General features: G+C 59.6%; 2 protein-coding genes across 3 annotated transcripts; one reads left to right on the top strand and one right to left on the bottom strand.

Moving 5' to 3' along the window:
* Positions 1 to 1,696: 1,696 nt before the first annotated feature.
* On the bottom strand, positions 1,697 to 4,046 carry PNCK (pregnancy up-regulated nonubiquitous CaM kinase). Its single transcript, XM_058659186.1, is given in 14 exon segments — positions 1,697 to 1,856; positions 2,114 to 2,172; positions 2,245 to 2,332; positions 2,399 to 2,480; positions 2,543 to 2,652; positions 2,728 to 2,782; positions 2,857 to 2,880; positions 2,883 to 2,970; positions 3,148 to 3,216; positions 3,218 to 3,287; positions 3,368 to 3,442; positions 3,718 to 3,741; positions 3,743 to 3,845; positions 3,962 to 4,046. Coding segments are annotated over 14 exon segments (1,074 nt in total). The 5' UTR covers positions 4,029 to 4,046.
* A 10,713-nt stretch (positions 4,047 to 14,759) lies between these two features.
* SLC6A8 (solute carrier family 6 member 8) lies at positions 14,760 to 21,475 on the top strand. 2 transcript variants are annotated; one of them, XM_058658619.1, is made up of 14 exons: positions 14,760 to 14,915; positions 15,025 to 15,663; positions 17,084 to 17,215; positions 17,762 to 18,011; positions 18,417 to 18,549; positions 19,234 to 19,368; positions 19,464 to 19,567; positions 19,644 to 19,768; positions 19,988 to 20,100; positions 20,206 to 20,343; positions 20,435 to 20,537; positions 20,636 to 20,736; positions 20,809 to 20,979; positions 21,154 to 21,475. In XM_058658619.1, exons 2-14 carry the CDS (start codon positions 15,402 to 15,404, stop codon positions 21,292 to 21,294), a joined length of 1,908 nt encoding a protein of 635 aa, XP_058514602.1. In that variant the 5' UTR covers positions 14,760 to 14,915; positions 15,025 to 15,401; the 3' UTR covers positions 21,295 to 21,475. The 2 variants fall into 2 exon arrangements, with proteins under 2 accessions (XP_058514602.1, XP_058514603.1); XM_058658620.1 differs by lacking the exons at positions 14,760 to 14,915; positions 15,025 to 15,663; positions 17,084 to 17,215; positions 17,762 to 18,011; positions 18,417 to 18,549 and adding an exon at positions 18,969 to 19,150.
* Positions 21,476 to 23,241: the final 1,766 nt, after the last annotated feature.

The raw sequence follows: 23,241 nt of genomic DNA on the forward strand, positions 1-23,241 counted from the left end.
CTGCGCAGTGGTACACAGCAGCGGGCAGGTGGCAATCAGACTGAAAGAAGGAAGAATCCAGCTGTGGTATCACAGCCAGCCCCCGTCAGTTCTAGGAGAGCGTGGGTTCCAATCCTCGCACTGTCGCAAGCATGCAGCCTGAGCTATTAGTTGCATGTCAGTTAGTTGGTCACCTCGGAACATCAAGTGGAGAAGATAGTAGTAAGTTGCTGCGTTTCTCCCCATCAGAGGCTGCCCAGCTCCTTCAGTCAGCAGCTCTTTTCACACCTTGGTACTGCCTAGCACTGCCCACACACTACCCCACCACCATGGGAAGGCAGAAGAGTGGCAAAGAAAAGGTACCGCTTGCAGCAGGTCGCGGGGTGCATCCTCTTGCTGGGGTGCACCCTTCTGCGGGGCAGTCATTTCAGGGTAGTGGATAGGACGTCCTGATTTCAGAAACTGCCCTGAGAGCTGAAGGAACCAGTCACAGTTTAGGCACTCGAAAATGTGATTATGGCTCCCCCTGCTGACGAAATGAAGGCATATACCATCTGTCAGAGCTTGGTGGCTGGGAACGGGGGCGGGGGGTTGGTGGCGAAAGGAGTCCTAAAAGAGGGAGGTCGCAACTGGGCAGAAACGGTCTATCCATAGGCTTAGGCAGGAAGCGTGGTAATCTCTGTGCGCCGACTCTTTCTTGAAGGCTGGGTCCAGCGTGCCAGTTCAGGTATCTCAGCAGCCAGCACTCTCCTTCACCACAGCAAGTCTTAGTATAACCATGACTCCAGTAGAGGGCGCCCTCTGCACAGGCCCAAAGCATTCTCGTCACGAGACAGCTCAGTACACAGGGAATAAGGAAAAGCAGAACAAGCAGGTGCCATCGGCATCCCGTGTGAATGACTCAGAGGATGGACAGTAGAGCAGGCCAAATGCTGGCGAAGACTTCCTGGCAGGGAGGCAGGAGGCAACAAGGCCCCAAATAAATCAGGTGGCTGCAGGTCCGGAGGAAGGCGCCACTGCTGCTCTCAGTCCGTACCCTCAACACCCAGGCATGCCTTGCTCTGGGCTTCCAAGTTCAACCAGGAAACGGGTATTCTCCATCACTGTCCCCTATTGGACTGTGGGGTCTGGCTGCCGGAGGAGGAGAGCGGAGGAGAGGCCAGCTCATCTGGGGGCCTGCGGAGAGCACATTTTATGTGGCCTCTTGGTGCTCCTTTGATGGGCCACAGAGAAGCTGTGGCCAGGAACCAACTGCACACTGGCCGGGGGCAGGGGGGTTGCTGATTTTTCCGCATGATAAGATACCCCTGGAATTGTTTAGTTTGACCATGAGGAAAAAAACGAAGGACAAGAAGCGAGGGAAGACAGAAGGCTGGAGGCCACAGCCCTTCCCAAGCTAAGGCATTTCCATGGAAGGGGACTGCGACAGTGCCCTCTCCTGCTGACTGCAGTCACACCTCTAGGGTGGCAGAGCCACAGGCCCGGTTGCCTGTTGCCCTATGCTTGGACTATGAGGAGCGGAGGGCCCAATGGCATGGGCAACACCTGGTGCCAGGGCCCCACTGACAGGGGACTAGCTCTTTCTGCCAAGTAACCCCGCCCCTCCCCACTCTGCCATCCGCAGCGCATCACTGGTCTGTCACTGTTCATTTCCTCAGACATCAGAGGAGTCTAGAGGAGCACAAGAGAAGCACAGAACAGCCGTCCAGCACCTCCTCTACTTCCGGGCTCCCATCCCAGCATCCAGCAGCTCCCAATGACTCTCCGAGTCATCTGCAGAGGCCTGCCCCGGACTTCCGGGCCGGGAAAGGGAACCGAAAAAGACCCAAGGGCAGGGAGCCGGAGGGCGCAGCTGGTAGTCGGCCTCCAGCATCTGCCTGGGGAAGAAATGGCGAGGGGGGCGGTGAAAGGGCCAGTCCTGTGCCCCACCCCCTGCCACAGCCTTGGCTTTCACAGAGGCTCCCAGGAGGGGTGCCCACTCCCCAGCACAAAGGAAGGCTCCCAGAATCCCACTCTTTTAGGTAAGCCTGGAGCTGGTTGGCATGCGTACACACCTGGTCATCAGCACCAGGGGCAGGGGCCGCTCAGGAAGCCAGGGTAGCTGTGGCAAACCACAGCTCCGAGGCCTCCTCACCCTCTGCTCTGGCCCAGCTTCTGGATATGGCGCAGAACTGAGGTGGCATTGAACGCTCGCTGAAGGAAGAGAGAGGCTTCAGGTTTTGGCTAGGGGGTGCGGCTCAGATGGCGGCCTGTCCCCACACGCACCTTCCAATGAGTCCGGGCGAAGTTGTTCTGCTTGTGTTCACTCACTAAGCCCAAGATGTTCCAGTCGAAGGCTGCATCCCTGGAGATCCTGGGCAGGGAACCAGGTGATGTGGCCCCCGGCGCCCTGCGACAGCTGGCCAGGTGCCACACTCACCAAAGGTGCCTCAAGGCCTGTCGGCAGGTGAGCCTCACCTGTGGGTCCCGCTGCAGCAGGTGCCGGATGAAGTCTTTGGCTGTGGGCGAGGATGAGTGGGGAGCCCACAGCAATAGCACGCAGCGGCAGCCTTCAGCTTAGCAGATCCAGAGATGCCATCCCAAAATGGAGAGCTGAACTCTTAGCTGGCCCTCAGGACCTGACTGAAGAGCTCGGAGTCGCTCTCGTCGTAGAAGGGTGGGTAGGCGCACAGCCTGGTGCCACAGAAGGGTCACCCAGCTGGCCAGCCTCCCGGCCCCCACGCAGGGGCAGGCTGGCAGGTGACTCACAAGATACAGGAGATAACACCCAGGGCCCACACGTCCACGGCCTTCCCGTAGGGGGCTGACAGCTTGTGCACAAACATGTGATGCAATTCACAGGTTCCCACACACACCCCACGTGACTCTTCCCCTTACCTACATATCCTGGAGTCCTGCAGGCATGTTGCCAGCCTGGATTTTGGAGAGGCCAAAGTCAGAGACCATGATCTTGGAGTCCTCAAATGGTGTGGCATAGAGCAGGTTTTCAGGCTGCTGCAGACCAGGGGCCAGGGGTGGCAGGGGAAGGGCCAGATCAGTCCTGTAGCTTTGAGGTGGTTCCCAAACCCCTGGGGGAAGAGAAATGCTGGGGCAGGTCCTTTCCCTGGGCACCCAGCAAAGACAGAGCAACAGGTGGCAGGACCATGGCTGGGGACCTATTGCAAGCACCTTGAGGTCACGGTGCACAATGCCTAGGCTGTGTGGGTAGGAGATGGCTCCAAGGACCTGAGCCACCAGAGTGGTTGGTGTCCTGCTCTGTGTATGAGCCTCGTTCCATGATGCGGTCAAACAGCTCTCCGCCCGTCATCCTGGAGGCAGGTGAGGCATCAGGTGGCACACGGAGCAGGGATATGGCCTCTGCCCGGCCCCTGTCCCTGCCTATCCTCACAGCGCCATGGCCAGGTAGAGGTGGGAAGGGCTCTCGTGGACGTCCTCTAGGGCCATGATGTTGGGGTGGTTGACCCTGCCAAAGCAATCACAAGTCCTAATGCACAGGCCCTTAGGCCACTGGCCCCATCCACTCTGCCACATGCACCTGCTCCAGCACAAAGCCCAGGTCATTCTCTAGAGCCCCACGGCTGGTGGTCCACAGGGGCTATGTTGGGCTAGAGAGCAGAGGAGAGTGAACCAGATGCCCTCGCCCCAGGAGACTGGTGACCAGGCCTGGACTAAAGCAAAAAGACCAGCTTCCAGGCTCCTACCATCCCCATGGGGTGCCTACGTGGCCCAGGCTCGCACCTGCAGAGCACAGCGATTTCATTCCTTGCCTCTCAGGGCCTTCTTGGGGATACACTTGAGGGCCACCAGGTGTGCAGAGTCCCTCTCCTGGGCCAGCATCACCTCGGAGAAGGCGCCCCGCCACACACATGCAGGCAAGTGCACGCACGTGCAGCCAGGAGGATGAGGAGGAAGAAGAGAGACAAAGAGAGCATAGATGGGGAAGGGCGGGGGGCTCACTGCCTGCCTCCCCCAGCCCACCCCCGCTCCTCACATGTGCACACACTCACCATGCTGCTTATGTCCGCAGTCAGCTTCTTCAGCAGTAGCATGTTTGCAACAGGGAGAGCTGGAAGGGACCCTGGCAGGTCCCGCCCCCCCCGCCTCTGCCAGCCCCTCGTCCACGGTGCCAGGTACCCAACTGCCCCCCTATTCTTCTCCCCCTCGCTGCCTCTGCACATCCAAGCCACCACAACCAGCTGTTTTCCGGAAGGCTCCATGAGCCATCACCCTGATCTTTCTAGGCCCACCCCTGCCCACCGCCCCCACAGGCAATCGTCACCCAGACCACCAACCCACCCAACATGCGCTTGCGAACTCCTCACTCAGCTACCTGCCACCACTACGACCGCCCACACGATCGCCCACTCCGCCTCCTAGGTCCTCTGTGCTTCTGAGTAGAACTCGGCAGCCTGGGCTATGTGGGCCGCGAGTGTTGGAATAATGGGGCGCTTAGGGCGTGATAAGTATGTTCGAGGGGCTGTGGCAGGTGCCGGCCAAGCTCTCTGAGCCTCTCCCAGGCACGCACGCTCTGGGTTCCAGGAGCAGCAGGTGCAGACCTGGAGGCTATGCCGCCGCGCCGCCGAGCCTCCCCGCCCCCCTGGCCCGCCCGCCTGCGCCTGGCCGGTCCCGCCCACTCCGCGCGCGTTCCACTCCTGCCAGGCAGCCGAGTGCGTGGAGCCGTGGAGCGTGGACGCGCCGCTGCTGGGTGCCTTGTAAAGCAATCCGCGGGCTCTGCTGCCACAGCCTCCTTCCTAGGTCATTCAAGCCGGGTTCCCAGAAGCTTCAGTCCCCTTGGAAGCCGGTCTGGGCCAGAGTCTTCAGTCCTGCAGCCTGCTCACCGACACATGCGCATAGCCTGCCTACCTCCACTCCCACAGGGTGGGCGCACGAGCCAGCCATGCAGGTCATCTGATGTGATACCAGCTCATTCCCTCAACGCTGCCACTTGTCTCTGCATCCATCAGCGCCCTCTGCCTCACCCTCATTTTCCATTTGAGATCGTGGCCTTCAGGCCTCTGAAGTCTCCACAGCATTGCACGTGTCACCAGGTGTTTCCCAAAGGAGGATCCTGGGTCCGCAGCCCCCATCGCAGCTACTCCGAGCTGGAATGGGCCTTCCGTCAAGAAGGAAAGCACCAGGAGCACAGCTGGGGGAAATCGGGTCCCTTTCGGAGGAATGCTGTATTTTTGTAGCCACCTGGGGCAGTTACTCACTCAGTGTCCACAGCAGCACCCAGAGAACCCTCGGTAGGGCCCCAGTCCACAGGCATGGGCAAAAAAAGCAACGCTCTCCATGCATACACACATTTGTGTTTCAGAGAAACATGACGTATAAATGCACTGTGAGCTACCCTATGAAAAGAAAGAATCCAATCCCGGGGTCAGGGTGAGGGAACTCTGTGGAAAACACATCGCTGGATGAAGGCGTGGGATCCAAAACATGCAAGGAGCTCTGAAAGTGCCACACGGAGAGAACAAACAACTCAATTTAAAAAACATTAGTCATTAGGGGATTATAAATTAAAACCAGATGGGAGATACCATGGCACACTTAGGAGCATGGCCCGAATCCAGCTCCCTGACAGCACCTAGTGCTGGGAAGGCCGTGAGGCCCCAGCCGCTGTCTGTGGCAGCTGCTGGCTGTGAATAGCCGTGCACTCACTTCTGTTGGCAGCTGGCGAAGAAGCTAACCATCTTCCTGGTGCAGGACCCGACAGTGGGAGTCCTGGGTATTTACCCAACACATGTGTTGATGTAGGTACACACAGAGAGCAGGGCAGGGTCACTTCTAGCACTTTTCTTCACCATCAACAAGAGCTGTGAACAAGCAGAGCCAGCAAACAAACACACCTGCAGAGCCAAGCTGCTGCGAGCGCTAGGGCAGGGGCGACAGATGCACACTCCAAGACAGGGCAATTGTCAAAAGGGTATGGAGGTTGGGGGCTCCCAGGACAGAATGGAGAATGTGACTAAAAGAAGCCACTTGTTTCCCAAACGCATGCAACCTCCTCCGCAAGACATCACAGGAGGATGGGCTAACGGAAGGTCCTCTGAACGCCACGGCTACCTGCTACAGTACAAGCAGGACACCACAGAAGCCCTGAACTCCAACGCAGGAGCTGTGGATTAACCATCCCACATACTGTACTGTGGAGCAGTGGGAAAACCACCACCTACAACACTGCCATCTCCTAGACAGCACTGGTTCATGTCCTGGCTGCTCCCCTTCCCACCCAGCTCCCTCCTGTGGCCTGGGAAAACAGTGGAGGACAAAGCCTTGGGACCCTGCACCCGCGTGGGAGACCCAGAAAAGGCTCCTGGTTCCTGGCTTCAGATCAGCTCAGCTCCAACCATTACAGCCACTTGGGGAGTAAGCCAGAGGATAGACCATGTCACTCCCTCCCTCCTTCTTTCTCTGTCTGTAAATCTGCAGAGGAAATAAATATAAAATAAATCTTTCTACAAAGAGAGGAAGGCAGGCATGGAGTCTTAGTGAACCTGCATAGCTTTTTTTTTGGTAGAGCCATTTATGGGGTTTTTTTTTCCATTATTTTATTATATTTTTGACAATCTTTACATAGCTAATTAGGGCAAAAAGGCTCAAGGGCTACAGGAAAGTGGGTAAGACTATTATTTCCACGTTTTTTTCCCTGTATCTGGGGTGAAGGGGGATTTTAAGGGAGAAGCCCCACCCAACCTCCCACCCATCCCAGGTCCCTGATGTGGGGCATGCTCCGAGGGTCCTGCTCAAGTGGTTTTGATAGTTCAACAGTTATGAATTGCTGCCAATCTCGCCACCCCAAGCACAATGAGCTCGTTGAAGAATCCACTGATTGACATAGTCCACCTTGGAGTCTCTGCCCAGTTTTTCACTGCCAACACTTGGCTGGGGTAGTTGATTGATTTGTTCTGTCCTCTGTTGTGGTGCCAGGTGTCCTCTGCAGGTTCCGATGGACTGCCATATCCTCCATGTGCACCTGGTTGTGCTCTCCACTGCTCCGTCTGAGCCTCTGAGGAGGCTCGGCTCTGGCACTTGCACTTCATGGCAGACCATGGAACCTGCACTTCTCTTCATGGTTAGGGTTCTGAATCTGGCAGTTCGATTGGGGAGATCCTCAAAGAAACTGTTTGAGGTGATCCCAGACCAGATTCTTGTGTGTACTTGCAAGTACAGGGCCCGGTACAGTCCATCCCCCAATCAGCTGGTGGTTGCAATTGCTGGGTTGATTCTGTTTCCAGCGCAGTCTTCCACTGGAACCAATGGGTGTTGCAGTCCAGCCTGGTTCTGCCCAGCACACACTCGGCCCTCACATAAAACAGTGGGAGCTGCAGTCTAGTCAGAGTGACCCACCCCATAACCCCCACCAGGCCCGCCCCCTACCCTGGTTCCCATGCTTGTCGGTATTTGCAACAGACTAGTCCAGTCTGTCCCACATCCCAGTCAGCTCTCATACATGTCAATGGGCATTGAAGGCTAGTTCAACCCAACCAACCCCACTATCCAGTCCACACGCATACTGTTGGTTGCCTTTCTGTCTAGCCACCCCAGCCCCTGTCCTGATTTTCATGCTCTCCAGTGGGAGTGGTAACCCAAGAGGGAGGAGCCCACTATTTCCCTCCCAGGCCACTCCCACTCCCGGATTATGCACTCTCCAGGTGGTTCTGGAATTAAACTTGACAGATTTAGCCTCCAGTGCCAGCCCTGCCAGCTGATGCTGTGGCAAATCCCAACCATCCCTAGCCCACTCTAATTTTGTTTGCACCAGTAGGGTCAATGAGCTCAGCCTGGTTTTTCCCTGATCTAGTCCACATGAGGCCCACAGGTGTTGTAGCCCTGCCTGGTAGGGTCTGCCCCCATCCCAGCTCACGCTCTCCAGTGGGAGTAGCTGTCCAGCAAAGGAACCCCCTTATTCCCCCTGCCGGCTCCAACCCCTCCCGCCTGGTTCTCACATGAGCTGTTGGGCACTGCAGTCACATCTGGTACAGGCAACCTCACCTTGGCATTCTGTAATGTGCACTGGTTTGTGTTGTGACTGAACCCAGCTCGACCCACACTGTTCTGGTGCTCGGATTCACCAGTGGGTGACGTGAACTGGTTCAGCCTGGTCTGCCCCCGACCCATGCCAAATATATGCCAGTGGGAAACTTTCCATGGCCTGTTCTGGGCTGTTTCCTTTCATGCTTTTTGCGCTCACCTGCCGGGTCTGTGTCCTGCCAGAGGAGCCGCCCAGGCTCCTCCATCAGAACTTCTCCCAATGCCAGATTTTGCGCATACCAGTGGGTCCATGAGCCAGCCCTGCTCAGTTCACCTCCTGTCCTATCAGGAACAGTGGCTTTTCCTGACTGGCCTTCAATCCAAACTGGTCCTTGCTGTTGGATGTTTCAGCCCAGCCACGGCTTGTCCATACCCACATACGGCTCACACATGGCTGAGACCTAGCCTAGTAGGGGTTGAGACTTAGCCTAGTCCACCCCACATCTACCCTGGTCCTCCAGGACACCAGAAGGTGTTGGAGTCTGGCCCGGCTCGGTGCATCCAGTCCCAGTCCACACTTGTGCTAAGGGAGACTATAGCCATATCCAGATCAGAACATAGCCCCATTCCAGCCCCATGCTCCTCGGTGGGAATCTCAACCCAGCTAGGGTGTCCCCTTAGCTCCCCAACTGGGCCTGTTCCCAGCTGTAGATCACACGCATGCCAGTGGTGGCTCTGACTCAGCTTGGCTCAGCCCCTCACCTGTTCCAACCCCTGCCTTAGACACTGTGGCTTAGCATTCCTGGCTCACGCAGACCAGTAGGTTCAAGAGCCTAGCTTGGCATGACCTGTGCTCCATCCTGGTCTCTAGTTTCGCATGTGGGCGAAGGTTTGCTCAGTCCTGCCCGATACGCCTAGTTCCATTACCATTTCACACATTGGCCAGCCGTTGGAGCTACTTTGCCCAGCTTGTCTGACCCCCAGGTCTGGAGCATATGTTCACCAGCGGGAGCTATGACTCGCCTAGGGAGTTTCCCAAGTTCCTCCACTTGACCCACTCCCAGATCTGGTTCTCATACATGCCAGCGGATGGTAGGCCAGTGTCCAGCATAGTCTGGCCTTCCATTTGGCCTTGTATGAGTTGGTGATGAACGTTGCAGCCCAGCCCACCAAACACCCTATTCAGGATGCACATTCGGGTGCTGCTGCCTTAACCAGTCCAGACTGTTGCAGGTTCCTTAACCTGTGATTGATGGCAGGTTCCTTGGTCACACCTAGCTTAGTCCATCACCACCCCGTCTCTTGAGCTAACCGGTGGGGCTAGAATTTCCACAAGTTTGGCCCACACATTTCCCACAGAATCTACCCCCAGATATGGTTCTCTAGCGTGCTAGTTAATGTCGTGGCCCTGCCTGATGTGACCTGTCTCCTGACCCACCATCATGTCAGGTAATGGGATATGATTCTGCTGGACAAGCCCCGAGTCTTAGCTTTTGCATGGACTGGTATTCGGTGCTCAGCATTGTTCAGTGATTGCAAGTACTACACTTGGATTTAAAGGAGGCCGGTGTATCAGTCTTATCCATAAAGATCATCTGGTCCCTCTCCTGTAACCTACCAGGTCTCAGTACCCTCGCTTACCTTCAAAAGAAAAGTTACTCTGTCCTTGGGAGTCTTCAGGATTGATTTGAACAAAAAAAAAAAAAACAGAAGCACAGTGGGCTCAACACGGAGCTACCTAAGCTGCAATTCAAAGCCCCAAAATCTCAGAGCTCCCAGCTGGGCAGCCAGCAGGCAGAGCCTGGCGCCGAATGGCGCACTGGCCACCTGGGGACAGCTTGCAGTGGCTGGAATCGGGGCTTTGAGCATGAAGACATCCTGGCCTGGCACCCACCAGCATCCACAAGGCTGCCGGAAGTTTTAAGCCCCAGACCCCAAGGTCACCCCCAATCCCATCCACCAAGCAATGATGGCGGCGGATGGGGCCCGGGCCCTCCCAGCCCTCCAGACCTCCCCTCTCAGTGGACTCACCGCAAGGGGAGCAGTCTCTGGAGCCCGGGCAGGCCTGGGGACAGCTCACGGCGTGTACACAGTGGCTGGAATCAAACACCTGCGTACTTTAATAGGCCCTAAGAATGTCCCCTCCCCACGAGGCAGCACGAAGGCATGCACTTGCAAAGGCCATGCAGTTTGCATTTGTATTTGACTTGAGTTTCCTGAGGGCTGCTGTCACAAACTACCCAAACTACAACAGATGTGGTGGCTTCAAGCCACCTTGCCTCTTCAGCTGTTTCTGCCTCTGTCGTCATGGGGCCTTCTCCTCTGTGTCTTCTCCTAAGGATACTTGTCATGGGATTTAAGGCCCTAATCCAGCAGGATGTCCTCTTGAGACCGTAACTGAATCACATACATGAAAGCCTTTTTACCCTCTGGAATACGCTCACCTTCACAGCCACGGATAGCTCTGTGGGTTTGTTATTCTGCCTCCCACAGTCATCTTACCTGGAGTGAGCCCAAACCCAGCCAGGGCACAGGCACAAAAACCATTTCCCTGGGGACCAGTGTTGTGACACTGCAGCTTAAGCCACTGCTTGTTAGACCAGTATCCAATATGAACAGTGGTTCGAGTCCCGGCTGCTCCAGTTCCCTTCTGTTGAAGCCATTTAGGAAGTGAACCGGCACATGCAAGATTCTCTTTCTCTCTCTCTCTTTCTCAACTCCACCTTTCAAATAAATAAATAAAGTTTTAAAAAGCACACAATTCCACAAGCACCTCCCTTCATCCTCCAAATGCAAGACAGCCTTCTCCTTTCCAGTGGGAAATTGGAGATGCGAGCGGGGAAGGCGGCCCGTCTGCCCTCAGGCTACACTGCGTGCTGATGCTGCTGCCAACACATGAACACACACACCTGGTTCACACAGCCGTGTGCTCTCAGCTCAGGGGACCGCAGCATTTCAATGGCATTGAGCAAGCTGAGACTGTACGGCTCCGTGAAGCCATGGCTATCGCCAGCGCAGGCGCAGACGGGAAGCAGGTACATGCACACATACACACAGGAGTTCATCCTAAGGACACAAGCGCAAACCAACAGCTCCCGATGCTTGCAGATGGCGGATCTGATCACGAAGTCAGTGACATGGGGCTATGAGGAGAAGTTGCGAATCCCTATGTGGGAATGTACAGTGTTGCAGATAAAGGACAGACTTATCCATCAAAGTGGGTCAAGGAACAAAACCCCACAGTTCCTGGAGCTGTTTCCCACAGCCAGCTGCCCAAAGCAGAGGGCTGCGCATCGCCAGTTCCCGCCTCGCAGAACACAATGTAAAGGACAGACACGACACAGCCTGCCTCAGCCAGGTGGCCAAGGTCAGCGGCGACGTGATAAGCCGTGTGGCAGGCACAGCCTGATGACAGGGTGTGATGACGACGGCCCTTTGCCTCCCAGCTGCTCCTCCGGGCAACCCGGCGTGATCAGGAGCGAAGCAACAGGCCCAAGCAGGCCGGCCAAACAGATGAGCCAGTCGGCCTCCCAGCTGTCAGGACATCCGTGCGGAGCAGCACCAGGAGTCGTGAGCTGTGCACTACTTCAGGGACAGAGGGAAGCAATGGCCAGAGAGGGCAGGCAGGCAGCAGGGCAACTTTGGCTCCTGGCTCCAGTGATGCCTCTGGACACAGATCAGCCTGCATAAAATGCACAAAAGCAATTCAGCGGGTCTGAGTGAGCCAGTGTGGACAAGGACAAGGGCAAAGAGCTGAGCTGCAGTCCCCTTGTAGGCCTCCCCACCCCCAGGGTCACTGTCCTGTCCCCAGCTCATTGCCATTGCAAAGCTCACTGTACCCACACCCTACCTCCAGCTACCCAGACCCTCCTGCAGGCCCACCCCAAGCCACAGCTGCACACAGGATCCATTCCCGCACTTCCCACCCCTACCCCTCAAACATGTGTGCCAGACAGTGCACACATGGGGTCCAAAACGGAAGCTCCGGGTGGGCCCAGATGAGTAGTGGGGCCCCCACCCGCTCCTACAGCAGTTGAACAGCCACTTGGGCTAAGGGGCCTGGCAGGACCAGCAGAAGTTGGCTGGACCTGTCTTTTTTTAAAGATTTATTCATTTTATTACAGCCAGATATACACAGAGGAGGAGAGACAGAGAGGAAGATCTTCCGTCCGATGTTTCACTCCCCAAGTGAGCCGCAACGGGCCGATGCGCGCCAGTCCGAAGCCGGGAACCAGGAACCTCTTCCGGGTCTCCCACGTGGGTGCAGGGTCCCAATGCATTGGGCCGTCCTCCACTGCTTTCCCAGGCCACAAGCAGGGAGTTGGATGGGAAGTGGAGCTGCCGGGATTAGAACCGGCGCCCATATGGGATCCCGGACTTTCAAGGCGAGGACTTTAGCCGCTAGGCCACGCTGCCGGCCCAGCTGGACCTGTCTTACAGGCGGTGTTGCCCCCAGGGCGGGCACTGTAGCTGCAAACTTTGCGATGTTTTTCCAAGGTGGAAGGCCCTGCTGCAGCTTGCGGGAGGGTTCCCGCATCTCCCACAAGCAGCTGGGGACCCTAGCACAGGGGTGGGCCAGGGGAGCTCAAGCACAAAAGCCCTGACTTGTGCATCGAGGGGTGTCTGTGGCTATGGTGCAGGGGCTCACCATAGCACCACCTCCAGGAATTGGCAGTGAGGGGCCAAAGAATCTGCCCAGCGAGCACGCGCGCGCGCAGCGGGAGATGGTGAGATTTCCAGGCAGCAGAGGAGGATGTGGCCCTGCTGCGTCAGGACGGGAGAGGAGGGCTGCCCCACCCGTCCCCCTCCAGCTGGGGAGCCCCAGGGCCTGCAGGTTGCCGACACAGGTGGCAACGGCCCCGCAGCAGGCCCCAGCAGGGCCGCTCAGCAACCACCGCACCCTTCCCTGCCAGTCCTGCCACTCCCCCCTCTTTGGCAGCCACCCCTGCTCCCACAGGGTCCCCCCCCCCCCCCCGCCACTCCAGCTGGCAGCTCCCTTCTGTTCCTGCCACTGGCCTTGGAACCTGCTTCCCCACCCAGTCACCGTCCCAGGGTGGAGGAGGGCCCCACCCTTGGCTCCCAGTCAGACTGTTCACCCGGCACTCCCCACAGCAATAGCCACTTCCCCGAGCTGTCGTTATTGTCTGTCCCACGTGCTTCTCCAGCCCGGCCTCTCTGCGTCCCACACCCCTCTCCAAAGGCAGCTCTTACAGTCTTGAGTCACCTGCACCCAGTCACGTCCCCACTTCCCTTGATTCTCCAAGCAGCCTTCCCCTGGGTCATTGCCAGTTACTGCGTCTCCCCCACCTCCCTCCTTCCCTCCCCCACCCTGCCTCAGTCTGTGGGCATCAGCTGCCCCTGGGATGAGGTCCTGGGTGTACTTCACCCGATCGTCTCCTCTCTCCAGTGCCAGAGAGGTTGTCAGCGAGTAAGTCAGGTCAGGACACTGCCTACTCTGTCCTCTTGCCTAGGTGGGCCTGGCTGTTCTGGGCCATCCACACCAAACTTCTGGAGCACCTCGGCCACCTTCCAGGCTGGGGCACAGAAGACCCAACTTGGAGGTCTTGGGATACGCAGTATGACTGTGCCACCTGCAGGCTTACCAACCCCCACTCTGATCAGCGTGAGCAGAGATGACTTGTGTGTCGCTCCTCCACACCACACACACAGACACACACACACACACACACACACCCTTAGTGAGGCAGAGATGCTGCCCCTCCCTCACATAGCAGGTTCAATCTGGCTTGGGCCGGAACTGCTTTTCTTCCTAAAGCTGGCCGGATAGCTGTGGGCTTAGCTTAACGGGATGATCCGTATGGGGACAGTCATGTCTGCAATTAGATCCAGGAGCGTGGCCCTGGGGGGGGGGGCGGTGCGGGTACACTTTACCACTCCTGCCCTCCAGCCAGGATAATGACCTCTTCCTTTACTACCCTACTTCCAGGCTAGCCTCCGTCAGGGAAATTTTCAAATGAGCCACGTAGCTGGTGGTGGACGGGCAGCACCGCCGCCTTGTCCTGACTGGGGAGGCCTTGAGGTCACGCTCCAGCACCAGCAGCGCCTGGAGAGGGGACCTGGCCTGTGGATCTCCGGGGGAGGGTCTGTGCACCTTCCAGGCACCAGGGGGCAGCCTTCTATTCCTACCCGGGCCTCCAGCACAGTGTAAAGCCCCTACTGGCCCCTGCATTAGGCACAGGCGGCTCTAGAATCTCCCTTTGACCCTGACCGCCTGCGTTTCACCACTGTACCTCTTAGGAAAGGCTTCGTGCCAGGAGGCCTGGGGCAGAATTGCACAGCACAGTGGCAGATGGTACCCCCCCCAACCTTTGCTCTCCAGGCGAATCACCCGCCCAGCCCTTGAGGAGGCCGGGAAGCCCGCTGCCTTTTTGGTACCCAACCTTTGGCCAGCCTGGAGCTGCAGCTCTCACAAGGGTCGGAGATGGGACAGGTTGGACAGATCCAGCCTGAAGGAAGAGGGGAGAGAAGGGGAGGGGGCGCTCTGGTTGGCTGGAAAACGGCCAGGGAGGAGCCAGGAAGGGAGAGCGGGCTCGGCGGAACCAGGTGAAGCTGTGGCGAGGTGCTGGCCTGGAGTGGGGGTGGGTTGCTGGCCAGCGCCCCAGGTAGCAGCCATCCCATTCCCTGCTGGAGCGGCGTCTCCTCCTTGGGAGAAGGGCGGGAGGAGGTGGGCGGAGTGACGGGGAGGGCGGGCGGGAGGGATGGGAGAGGGGGAGGGGAGCTGCACGGTCGTGGGGGTGGGGCGACAGTGACATCACCCCCGGAGTCGCCTTTTAAGCAGCTGCCGATTCGGCCGGGGAAGAGAGGGCCGGTCGGAGTGCGGTGGCGAGTCGCTGAGCCCGCCGCGGCCCCGAGAGCGGCTGGAGCCGCCGCCGCCGGGAAGGAGGGGGCGAGGCGCGCCCGGGCCGCCGCCGTCGCCGCCGCTGAAGCCGCCGGCGAACAGGGTAACTGCCGGGGACGCGGGCCGAGGAGGGAGGGGGTGCGGGCTACGGAACCCTGCTCCGATCCCCACTTGCAGACACTGGGCGCCTGATGCCACCCGCGCCCCTCTAGGGTGAGCCTCGGACCCGGAGAAGCGCCGCCGCCGCCCGAGCCGCGGGCAAGAGCCTCGGGAGCCGCCGCCGCTCGGCCGGGCCCCGCCGCCGCCCGCGCGCCCCCGGGCCCCCGACACACATGAGATTCTTCAGACTCACTTTCAAGTGCTTCGTGGACTGCTTCTGACTGCGCAGCCCCCCGCCGTCCCGCACCCCGCCCGCCCACCCGCTCGTTCGTCGCCCCGTCCCCCGGCCCGGCCGCCCCCGAGGCCCCGGGCGGGCCCGAGCCTTCGGGGCCCTCCTCCCCCACTGGGTGAAGCCGGCGACCCCTGCCCGCCCGCCTGCTCCCGACGAGGCGCCACGACCCCCGGCCCGGCCGTACGGCCCGCCGGGGCCATGGCGAAGAAGAGCGCCGAGAACGGCATCTACAGCGTGTCCGGTGACGAGAAGAAGGGCCCCCTCATCGCGTCTGGGCCCGACGGGGCCCCAGCCAAGGGCGATGGCCCCGGGGGCCTGGGGGCGCCTGGAGGCTGTCTGGCCGTACCACCACGGGAGACCTGGACACGCCAGATGGACTTCATCATGTCGTGCGTGGGCTTCGCCGTGGGCTTGGGAAACGTGTGGCGCTTCCCCTACCTGTGCTACAAGAATGGCGGAGGTGAGCGCCCCCACCCCAGGGGTCAGCCCCATCCTACCCAGGGGCTCCTTACTGCCTTGCTTGCCTCTGGCCCACCAGAGCCGAGGAGCGAAGTCCAGATCCTGGGGAGGTCCCCCTAGGGCTGAGAGCCCGGGCCAGCCCCTAGCCAGCCTGGGGCCACTCGGTGGCCCAGTCCCGCTGCCTCCACCCCCCTCACCAGTCATGTGCCTGGCAGCGAGGGGGGGCGGGGCAAGGAACCTCTCCCTTGCAGAACCCAGGGGCTGCTGGTCCCTAACTGCAGGGCCAGGGTGGGAATGATTGGCCACAGAAATGGGGAGGAAACCCAGAAGGGCCTTCTGGGGAGGGGGCTCCAAGCAATGAGAAGTCCTGGCTGCCCCCACCCCCACCCCAGCAGGCCACAAGTGGCACAGGAACACACACAATGGGCCACTATCCCTCCCCCACGCCCTGCCCTGCCTTCCCTCCCCTCCCTTCCCTTCCCTCCTTTCCTTGCCTTTCCCTCCCCTCCTCTCCCCTCCCTTCCCTCCCCTCCTTTCCCTCCCCTCCCCTCTGGCCTGGGCCTGGAACACTGGGTGCCTACGCCAGCCTTGGGAAGCCTGCGGCCTGCCCCGTCTGGCGCCACCACTGGACACAGTGCAGGCTCGCCCCGTGCCCGCCAAAGCCCAGCTTAGCAACAGTGATGGGCATGCGTGTGTCCTGTGACTGGCACAGCAGCACTGCCAGCGCCAGGAGGTCCAAGTGCCCAGGCGATGGGTGGGCCACTGAAGAGCAGTAGGGAGGCACTGCCCCAAGGTCATACACCAGAAGGATGCTGGGAGCAGAGGCCGGGCCAGGCCGGCCCAGCCAGGGAGCAGTGTAGAGAGCTGGGATGGGGACAAGGGTACCAGCCGAGGGCACGGGGGCTCCAGCCTGGCCCCCTGGAGCTGTGGTCCCCTTCTCCCACCCGTTTCCCTCTGTTCTTGCATAGGACTGCCGCCCACACTCCCTCATAAGGGCAGGTGAGGCCCTACTCTGCCTTCACAGCCCTCCACCAGAGCCCCCCTGCCTTGGTGCTGGGCACACATAGGACATGCACGCCTTGCTACTCCTTGCAGTGCTGCCTGGCACCAGGGATGGCCTGCATGCAGGAGTGTGCGCGTCCCCAAGGCCTGTCAGGTCATTCTAGGTACTAGTGCTGGTGGCAGCCCTGAAGGTTGGGCCCAACCCACCACCAGCACACACAGACAGAGCCTAAGGAACGGGGCTGTAATGGCCTTGAGTCAGCAGCCACCGTCTGCACTGATTCGTCCAATGGGAAGTTATGGGATCAGGGTGGAACCCAGAGCTGGGCTCAGCCTGGGCCTCTCTGGTGGTGAGTGGGAGTTGGGGTGGGATTGTCTCCTGGTTAACGGCCCCCACGCCTCCCTCTCACCCTGCCTAGGTGTCTTCCTTATTCCCTATGTGCTGATCGCCCTGGTAGGAGGCATCCCCATTTTCTTCTTGGAGATTTCGCTAGGCCAGTTTATGAAAGCTGGCAGCATCAACGTCTGGAACATCTGTCCCCTGTTCAAAGGTGAGCTGTTGCAGGCCGGGCCCGCCCGCTCCTTTCCCATGGCCATGGGAGCCAACTGCAGCTGGCACGCGCTCCAGCACTCTTGCCCTACCAGTGAGCACCGGGCCAGGGCCTAGGTGTTATTCGCCCCCTCCCCCGCCCTGCTGCACCTCCTCCCTCAGGCTGGGTCTTGAAGGGAAGCTTGGGAGATGTGCAGACCATGGAGTGAACTCGGGCAAAGTGCACAGCTAGGCAGCTCCTGCTAGCATTGTCCCCTGGTGCCATGACTGGGCGTCTCCCATACCACCACAGGTGACGACAAAGCTAGTCCAAGCAAGCAGCCCACAGTGGGAACTCAGGGCATCAACTGGAGAAGCAGATGGCAGGGGACACGGTGGGAAAGACAGAATGAGCCATTGGGCCGACCAGCACTGACACACCCCCTGCCCGGGCCTGGGAGGATGGGCAGAGGAGGTGTTGGTGCAGGGGCTCAGCAGAGAGGAGATAATGGGGCATCAGGGAGGCAGCCGGGGAGTAGTCTGCATGGGACAACCTGCTCATCCCCAGGCCTGGGCTATGCCTCCATGGTGATCGTCTTCTACTGCAACACCTACTACATCATGGTGCTGGCCTGGGGCTTCTATTACCTGGTGAAGTCCTTCACCACCACGCTACCCTGGGCCACGTGTGGCCACACCTGGAACACTCCTGACTGCGTGGAGATCTTCCGCCATGAAGACTGTGCCAATGCCAGCCTGGCCAACCTCACATGTGACCAGCTTGCTGACCGCCGCTCCCCAGTCATTGAGTTCTGGGAGTGAGTCAAGTGCTTCCTGATACCTGGCCTGCCCCTAGGGACATAAGGACCACTCACTGGGAGACCCCCTACCTATCCTCAGCGAGCAGGGCCCGGGGCTGGGGTGCCCTTTGTAGCTTTGGCAATATTTGTCGCTTTGATTCTAACATGCCTGCCTGACAAGGTTGCATGTGTCTGTGCTTCAGTAGGGTGGCGGGGGGGCAGGGTCAGGTTGGCAGCGCGCCCCTCCTAGGCCCAGCTGGGGGTTCCTGTGCACATGGTGGCAGCAGAACCTGAAGACCCGGCCCAGCTGGACGAAGGGCTGCGGGAGGGAGGAGCCACGACCCCTCGAGGTGGAGCCCGGTCCCTGGACCCTCTGCAGACTCAGCCCTCATGTGCTGTCTCCCCCCACGCCCGGTTCCCCAGGAACAAAGTCTTGCGGCTGTCTGGGGGACTGGAGGTGCCGGGGGCCCTCAACTGGGAGGTGACCCTGTGTCTGCTGGCCTGCTGGGTGCTGGTCTACTTCTGTGTCTGGAAAGGGGTCAAATCCACGGGAAAGGTACTGCCAGGCTTGGGTGGGGCAGGGGCGGCCCTGCTCTAGGAGGGGCGCATCTCTGGGCTGGGGACACCGCTGTAGCCAGGGGTGATGGCCCGAGCAGGAGAGAGGTCCTGGCATCCAGGCCACTTTCTCCCTACCCTCTCCCGCCCGCCCTTGTTTTTCTCTCCATTCCTCACTCACGGCCTGAGTTTGTCTTGATGGTCTCGGTTGCCCAGCCTGGACAGTGGGTGAGGTGGCGGAGGCCTTTGCCATCTTTCCGTCACCTCTCTGTGTGGCCCAGTCACAATCTGCAAGTACTAACCAAGAGCCCTGCTCTCTACAGAGGATGGCCTGGAGGTCAGGGCACAGGAGGCACGCACTTGCCCCAGCTGATATCCCCCACCCCTGCCTAGGCGCCACAGGGCTGTGCTCCAAAGGCGGCCCCCACAGGCTTGTCCTGCACCGTGGCCGTGCTACCCCGCCAGTCCTTGCACGTGCGCACAAGGGCCCGGCCTGCCTTCCCCTCCCTCTGCATTTGAGCTCTGCTTGCCGGAGTGCTGTCAGCACTCCAGCCATGGCTCGAAGGGGTACAACAGGGGGCTGTCGCCTGCCCTCCCCTCTGGCAAGTGCTCTGCCGTGCTGGGGACCATGGGGTGGGGGCGGCAGCAGGGCCTGGGAGCCCTTCTGAGCAGCCTGGCCCCCTAGATCGTGTACTTCACTGCTACATTCCCCTACGTGGTCCTGGTTGTGCTGCTGGTACGCGGGGTGCTGCTGCCTGGAGCCTTGGATGGGATCATCTACTATCTCAAGCCTGACTGGTCCAAGCTGGGGTCCCCTCAGGTGAGGCGACCGCACGAGCTACGGCAGGGCTGAGGGACGGATGGGCGGGGTGGCCAAGGTCCCTCCCGCTGCCTCTGTCCTGGCTGTCCCTGCAGGTGTGGATTGATGCCGGCACTCAGATTTTCTTCTCCTACGCCATTGGCCTGGGAGCCCTCACCGCCCTGGGCAGCTACAACCGCTTCAACAACAACTGCTACAAGTAGGCACCACAGCCCCCACCCCCACTCCCGAGTGGCAGGCAGCCTACCCAGAGCACTCTGTCCTTCCACCCTCAGGGACGCCATCATCCTCGCGCTCATCAACAGCGGGACCAGCTTCTTCGCTGGCTTCGTGGTCTTCTCCATCTTGGGCTTCATGGCCGCAGAGCAGGGGGTTCACATATCCAAGGTGGCAGAATCAGGTGAAGCCCCCGGCCCCGCCCAGCCCCAGAACACAGCTACAGGAGAGACAAATTCCACCTGAAGTCATCTGCTCACTTGGGGCCAGAGGCTGCTGGCTCTCACAGGCACACACCTGTGTGGAGACCACAGCCTGCGTCCTGGTCTGTTGCTCCAACACCTCCGAGGGGATTCTGAGGGTGGCCATGTATGGGGTCTCCAGCCTGCGCCTCTCCTCACAGGGCCCGGCCTGGCCTTCATCGCCTATCCTCGGGCCGTCACACTGATGCCTGTGGCCCCACTCTGGGCAGCCCTGTTCTTCTTCATGCTGCTACTGCTTGGCCTGGACAGCCAGGTTGGTGGCGGCCTGGGGCTAGGAAGGTGGCTGCTGCAGGGCAGGGCTGGGCTGGGTGGGAGGTGGCCGCGGGGCAGAGCTGGGTCTGAGCTGCCGTGGCCACAGTTTGTAGGTGTGGAGGGCTTTGTCACCGGCCTCCTCGACTTGCTCCCGGCCTCCTACTACTTCCGTTTCCAAAGGGAGATCTCAGTGGCCCTCTGCTGTGCCCTGTGCTTTGTCATTGACCTCTCCATGGTGACCGATGTGAGTTGAGGGAATGGCTGGGTGAGAGGAGGGCCTGGCAACAGCCTGCGCTCAGCATCTGCACCTGCCCTGATCCGGCTGCTTCCTCCAGGGTGGCATGTACGTCTTCCAGCTGTTTGACTACTACTCTGCCAGCGGCACCACCTTGCTCTGGCAGGCTTTTTGGGAGTGTGTAGTGGTGGCCTGGGTGTACGGTAGGTGTGGGCTGAGATCTGGCAGCTGGGCTGGGGGAGGGAGCAGACGGGGACAGGACAAGTAGGCCTGCAGCTTCCACTCTCTTGCCTTGCCCTAGGAGCCGACCGCTTCATGGATGACATTGCGTGTATGATCGGATACCGCCCCTGCCCCTGGATGAAATGGTGCTGGTCCTTCTTCACCCCGCTGGTCTGCATGGTAAGACCAGAACGTGCTGGGCTGGGCGATGTGCCCTAGGGGCACTGCTAACTGGCAGCCTCCTGCCTGCAGGGCATCTTCATCTTCAACGTCGTGTACTATGAACCACTCGTCTACAACAACACCTATGTGTACCCGTGGTGGGGCGAGGCCATGGGCTGGGCCTTTGCACTCTCGTCCATGCTCTGTGTGCCGCTCCACCTCCTGGGCTGCCTCCTCAGGGCCAAGGGAACCATGGCTGAGGTGAGCTCCCTCCCTCCCCTGCCCATCCCACAGGCTGAACACCCCGGGGTGGGTGGAAAGCAGTGTAGCCATTGGGGCGCCAGCACCCAGGCCCACCTTGCCTCTGGTGTGGTGCACAGCTGCATCCCAGCCCGGGGCCAAGCTGCACCCCTGAGCTGATGGCTCCTCTTGCAGCGCTGGCAGCACCTGACCCAGCCTGTCTGGGGCCTCCATCACTTGGAGTACAGAGCTCAGGATGCGGACGTCAGGGGCCTGACCACCCTGACCCCGGTGTCTGAGAGCAGCAAGGTCGTCGTGGTGGAGAGTGTCATGTGACGCGCACCCAGTTCACATCACCAGCCTACCCTCTGGTAGCCATAGCAGCCCCTGCTTCAGCCCCCACCCCACCCTTCCAAGGGGCTTGCCTTTCCCTCATAGTTTTGGGGTCTGCCTGGGGGGAGGGAAGCACTGTTGAGTGCTAAAATAACTTTCCATTTTTAATAAAATGCCAAAAATATCACAACCCACCAAAAAATAAATGCCTCTCCCCCCACCCCCACCCCGCTCCAGGGCCCTAGCCAACCTGGTCCATGCATTTGCTCTCCAACTCCACCTGCTCCTCCTCCCAGGTCCAGGGCCCATGTCTTCCCACCTGGCCACGCCACCCTGGTCTGCCTCCTTGGTTCTGCTTTTAACTCCCTTGGGTGGCCCCTCACCCCTACCCAAAATCAGCAGTAGCCACTTGCGGGTGGTAGGGGTGAAGGGAGGGGTGGGGCAAAGCAGGGGCAGAGGAACAAAGGTGAATACTTCAGCTGAACTAGGCCCTCTTCCCTAGCCTACCTTAGAATGCCAGCCAGCAACAGAACCTTCCAGTTCCTGCACCGCTCACCACCAGTGGCCATGGCGTGCGCTTGGGCGTGAGTGCACATGTGAGAATGCAGAGTAGAGCAAGCTCCAACCCCTAGCAGCAGTGCCCCTGAGCCAAAGGGGCTTGTATTTTGCACATTTTATACAAACTTGAGAAGAGTGAGATTTCTGCTTGTATATTTCTAACCGGAAGAGCCCAAACCATCCCCTTTACTTATAGCTCCCTGTCAGCCCCTCCACATCCCTTGCCCCTAGCCAACGAGTGTGAATTTATAGAGCCGATTTTCATAGGCCAAACAAATGCTTCAACCTGTGAGTGTAAGCCTGTTGTATGCATGTGCGTGCGTGGTCCCCAGCTCTAGGAGGGGGTGGAAGAGTGCACAGTGGGGCCTCAAAGGGGTTCTCAGTCTGCTCCTGTACCCACCAGGGGTCCGGGCTGCTCCCCTGGCACCCTCAGGCTTGCCCCACCCAGCTCCCTGGGCTGGGTTCAACCAACCAAGGGATCATAGCTGGGCACCCCTGGGGCAGGGGTCCCGGGAACGGCTCCATCGCCAGGCTTAAGGCCTACACACTTCCACATCGCAAGTCTTCCCTCGGGGCAGCTCCCACCCCCGCCTGTGTCCAGTCACGCCCCGAGACAGCCAAGTGGCTCTCCGGGACAGCTGGCGCGCACACGCACGCACGCACGCATGGATAGAGAGCCCGGCTGGCGGGTGGGGCTGCCGAGGGCGGTGGGGACGTTCTTACTATGCTGAAAAGCCACTGCAAACATAGCAATAAAAATGCCATTTTCCAAAACTGCCTCCCGCTCCTACTTCAGCCTCTAGGGAGAGGGGGCAGGAAGCGGGGTGCGGAAGCTCTGGGGTGCGCCTTCCCCCAGTCCCAGCTGCTGCAGTCAGCCAGCTTGCAGCCTGAGGGCCTGTGTGCTCGGCCTGATGCCAGCAGCTGGGAAGGCAGTAACCCTAACCTTGCTCCCCCTGGAGCCGATTCTTGGGGAGCCAGGGATATCGGTCAGCCCGACGGGAGTGGACTGAGCAGGAAGGCTGGGTGGAAGCTATAGGTGCTAACTCGAGACGGTGTCCCTGAACAGATAAACTTGCAAAATCAGGAGGGGAGTGAGGGCCAAGGGCCAAAGGGGTGCAACAGGGTTTCGGTGGTGACCTCGAGGAGTTGCCCAAGTCTTCAGCTGAGGGCCAGCAGGAATTGTAAATGACTGGCATGTAGACATATCAAGCTCAGGACATGATGGCATTGCCACAGCCTGTGATGTAGACATGCATGGACAATCGGGAAGCCGTATCTGAGTGGCAGTGTCTAGCTGGAAGGTGGATAGGAAGTCTGCACTGGAAATAGAGCTCTGGAACTTCGTAGCACAGAAAAATGGCACAGAGAGCCCTGGGTGCGGACGAACTCATG

The sequence above is a fragment of the Ochotona princeps genome, chromosome X, assembly GCF_030435755.1.
Source record: "Ochotona princeps isolate mOchPri1 chromosome X, mOchPri1.hap1, whole genome shotgun sequence".
Lineage (NCBI taxonomy): Eukaryota > Metazoa > Chordata > Mammalia > Lagomorpha > Ochotonidae > Ochotona > Ochotona princeps.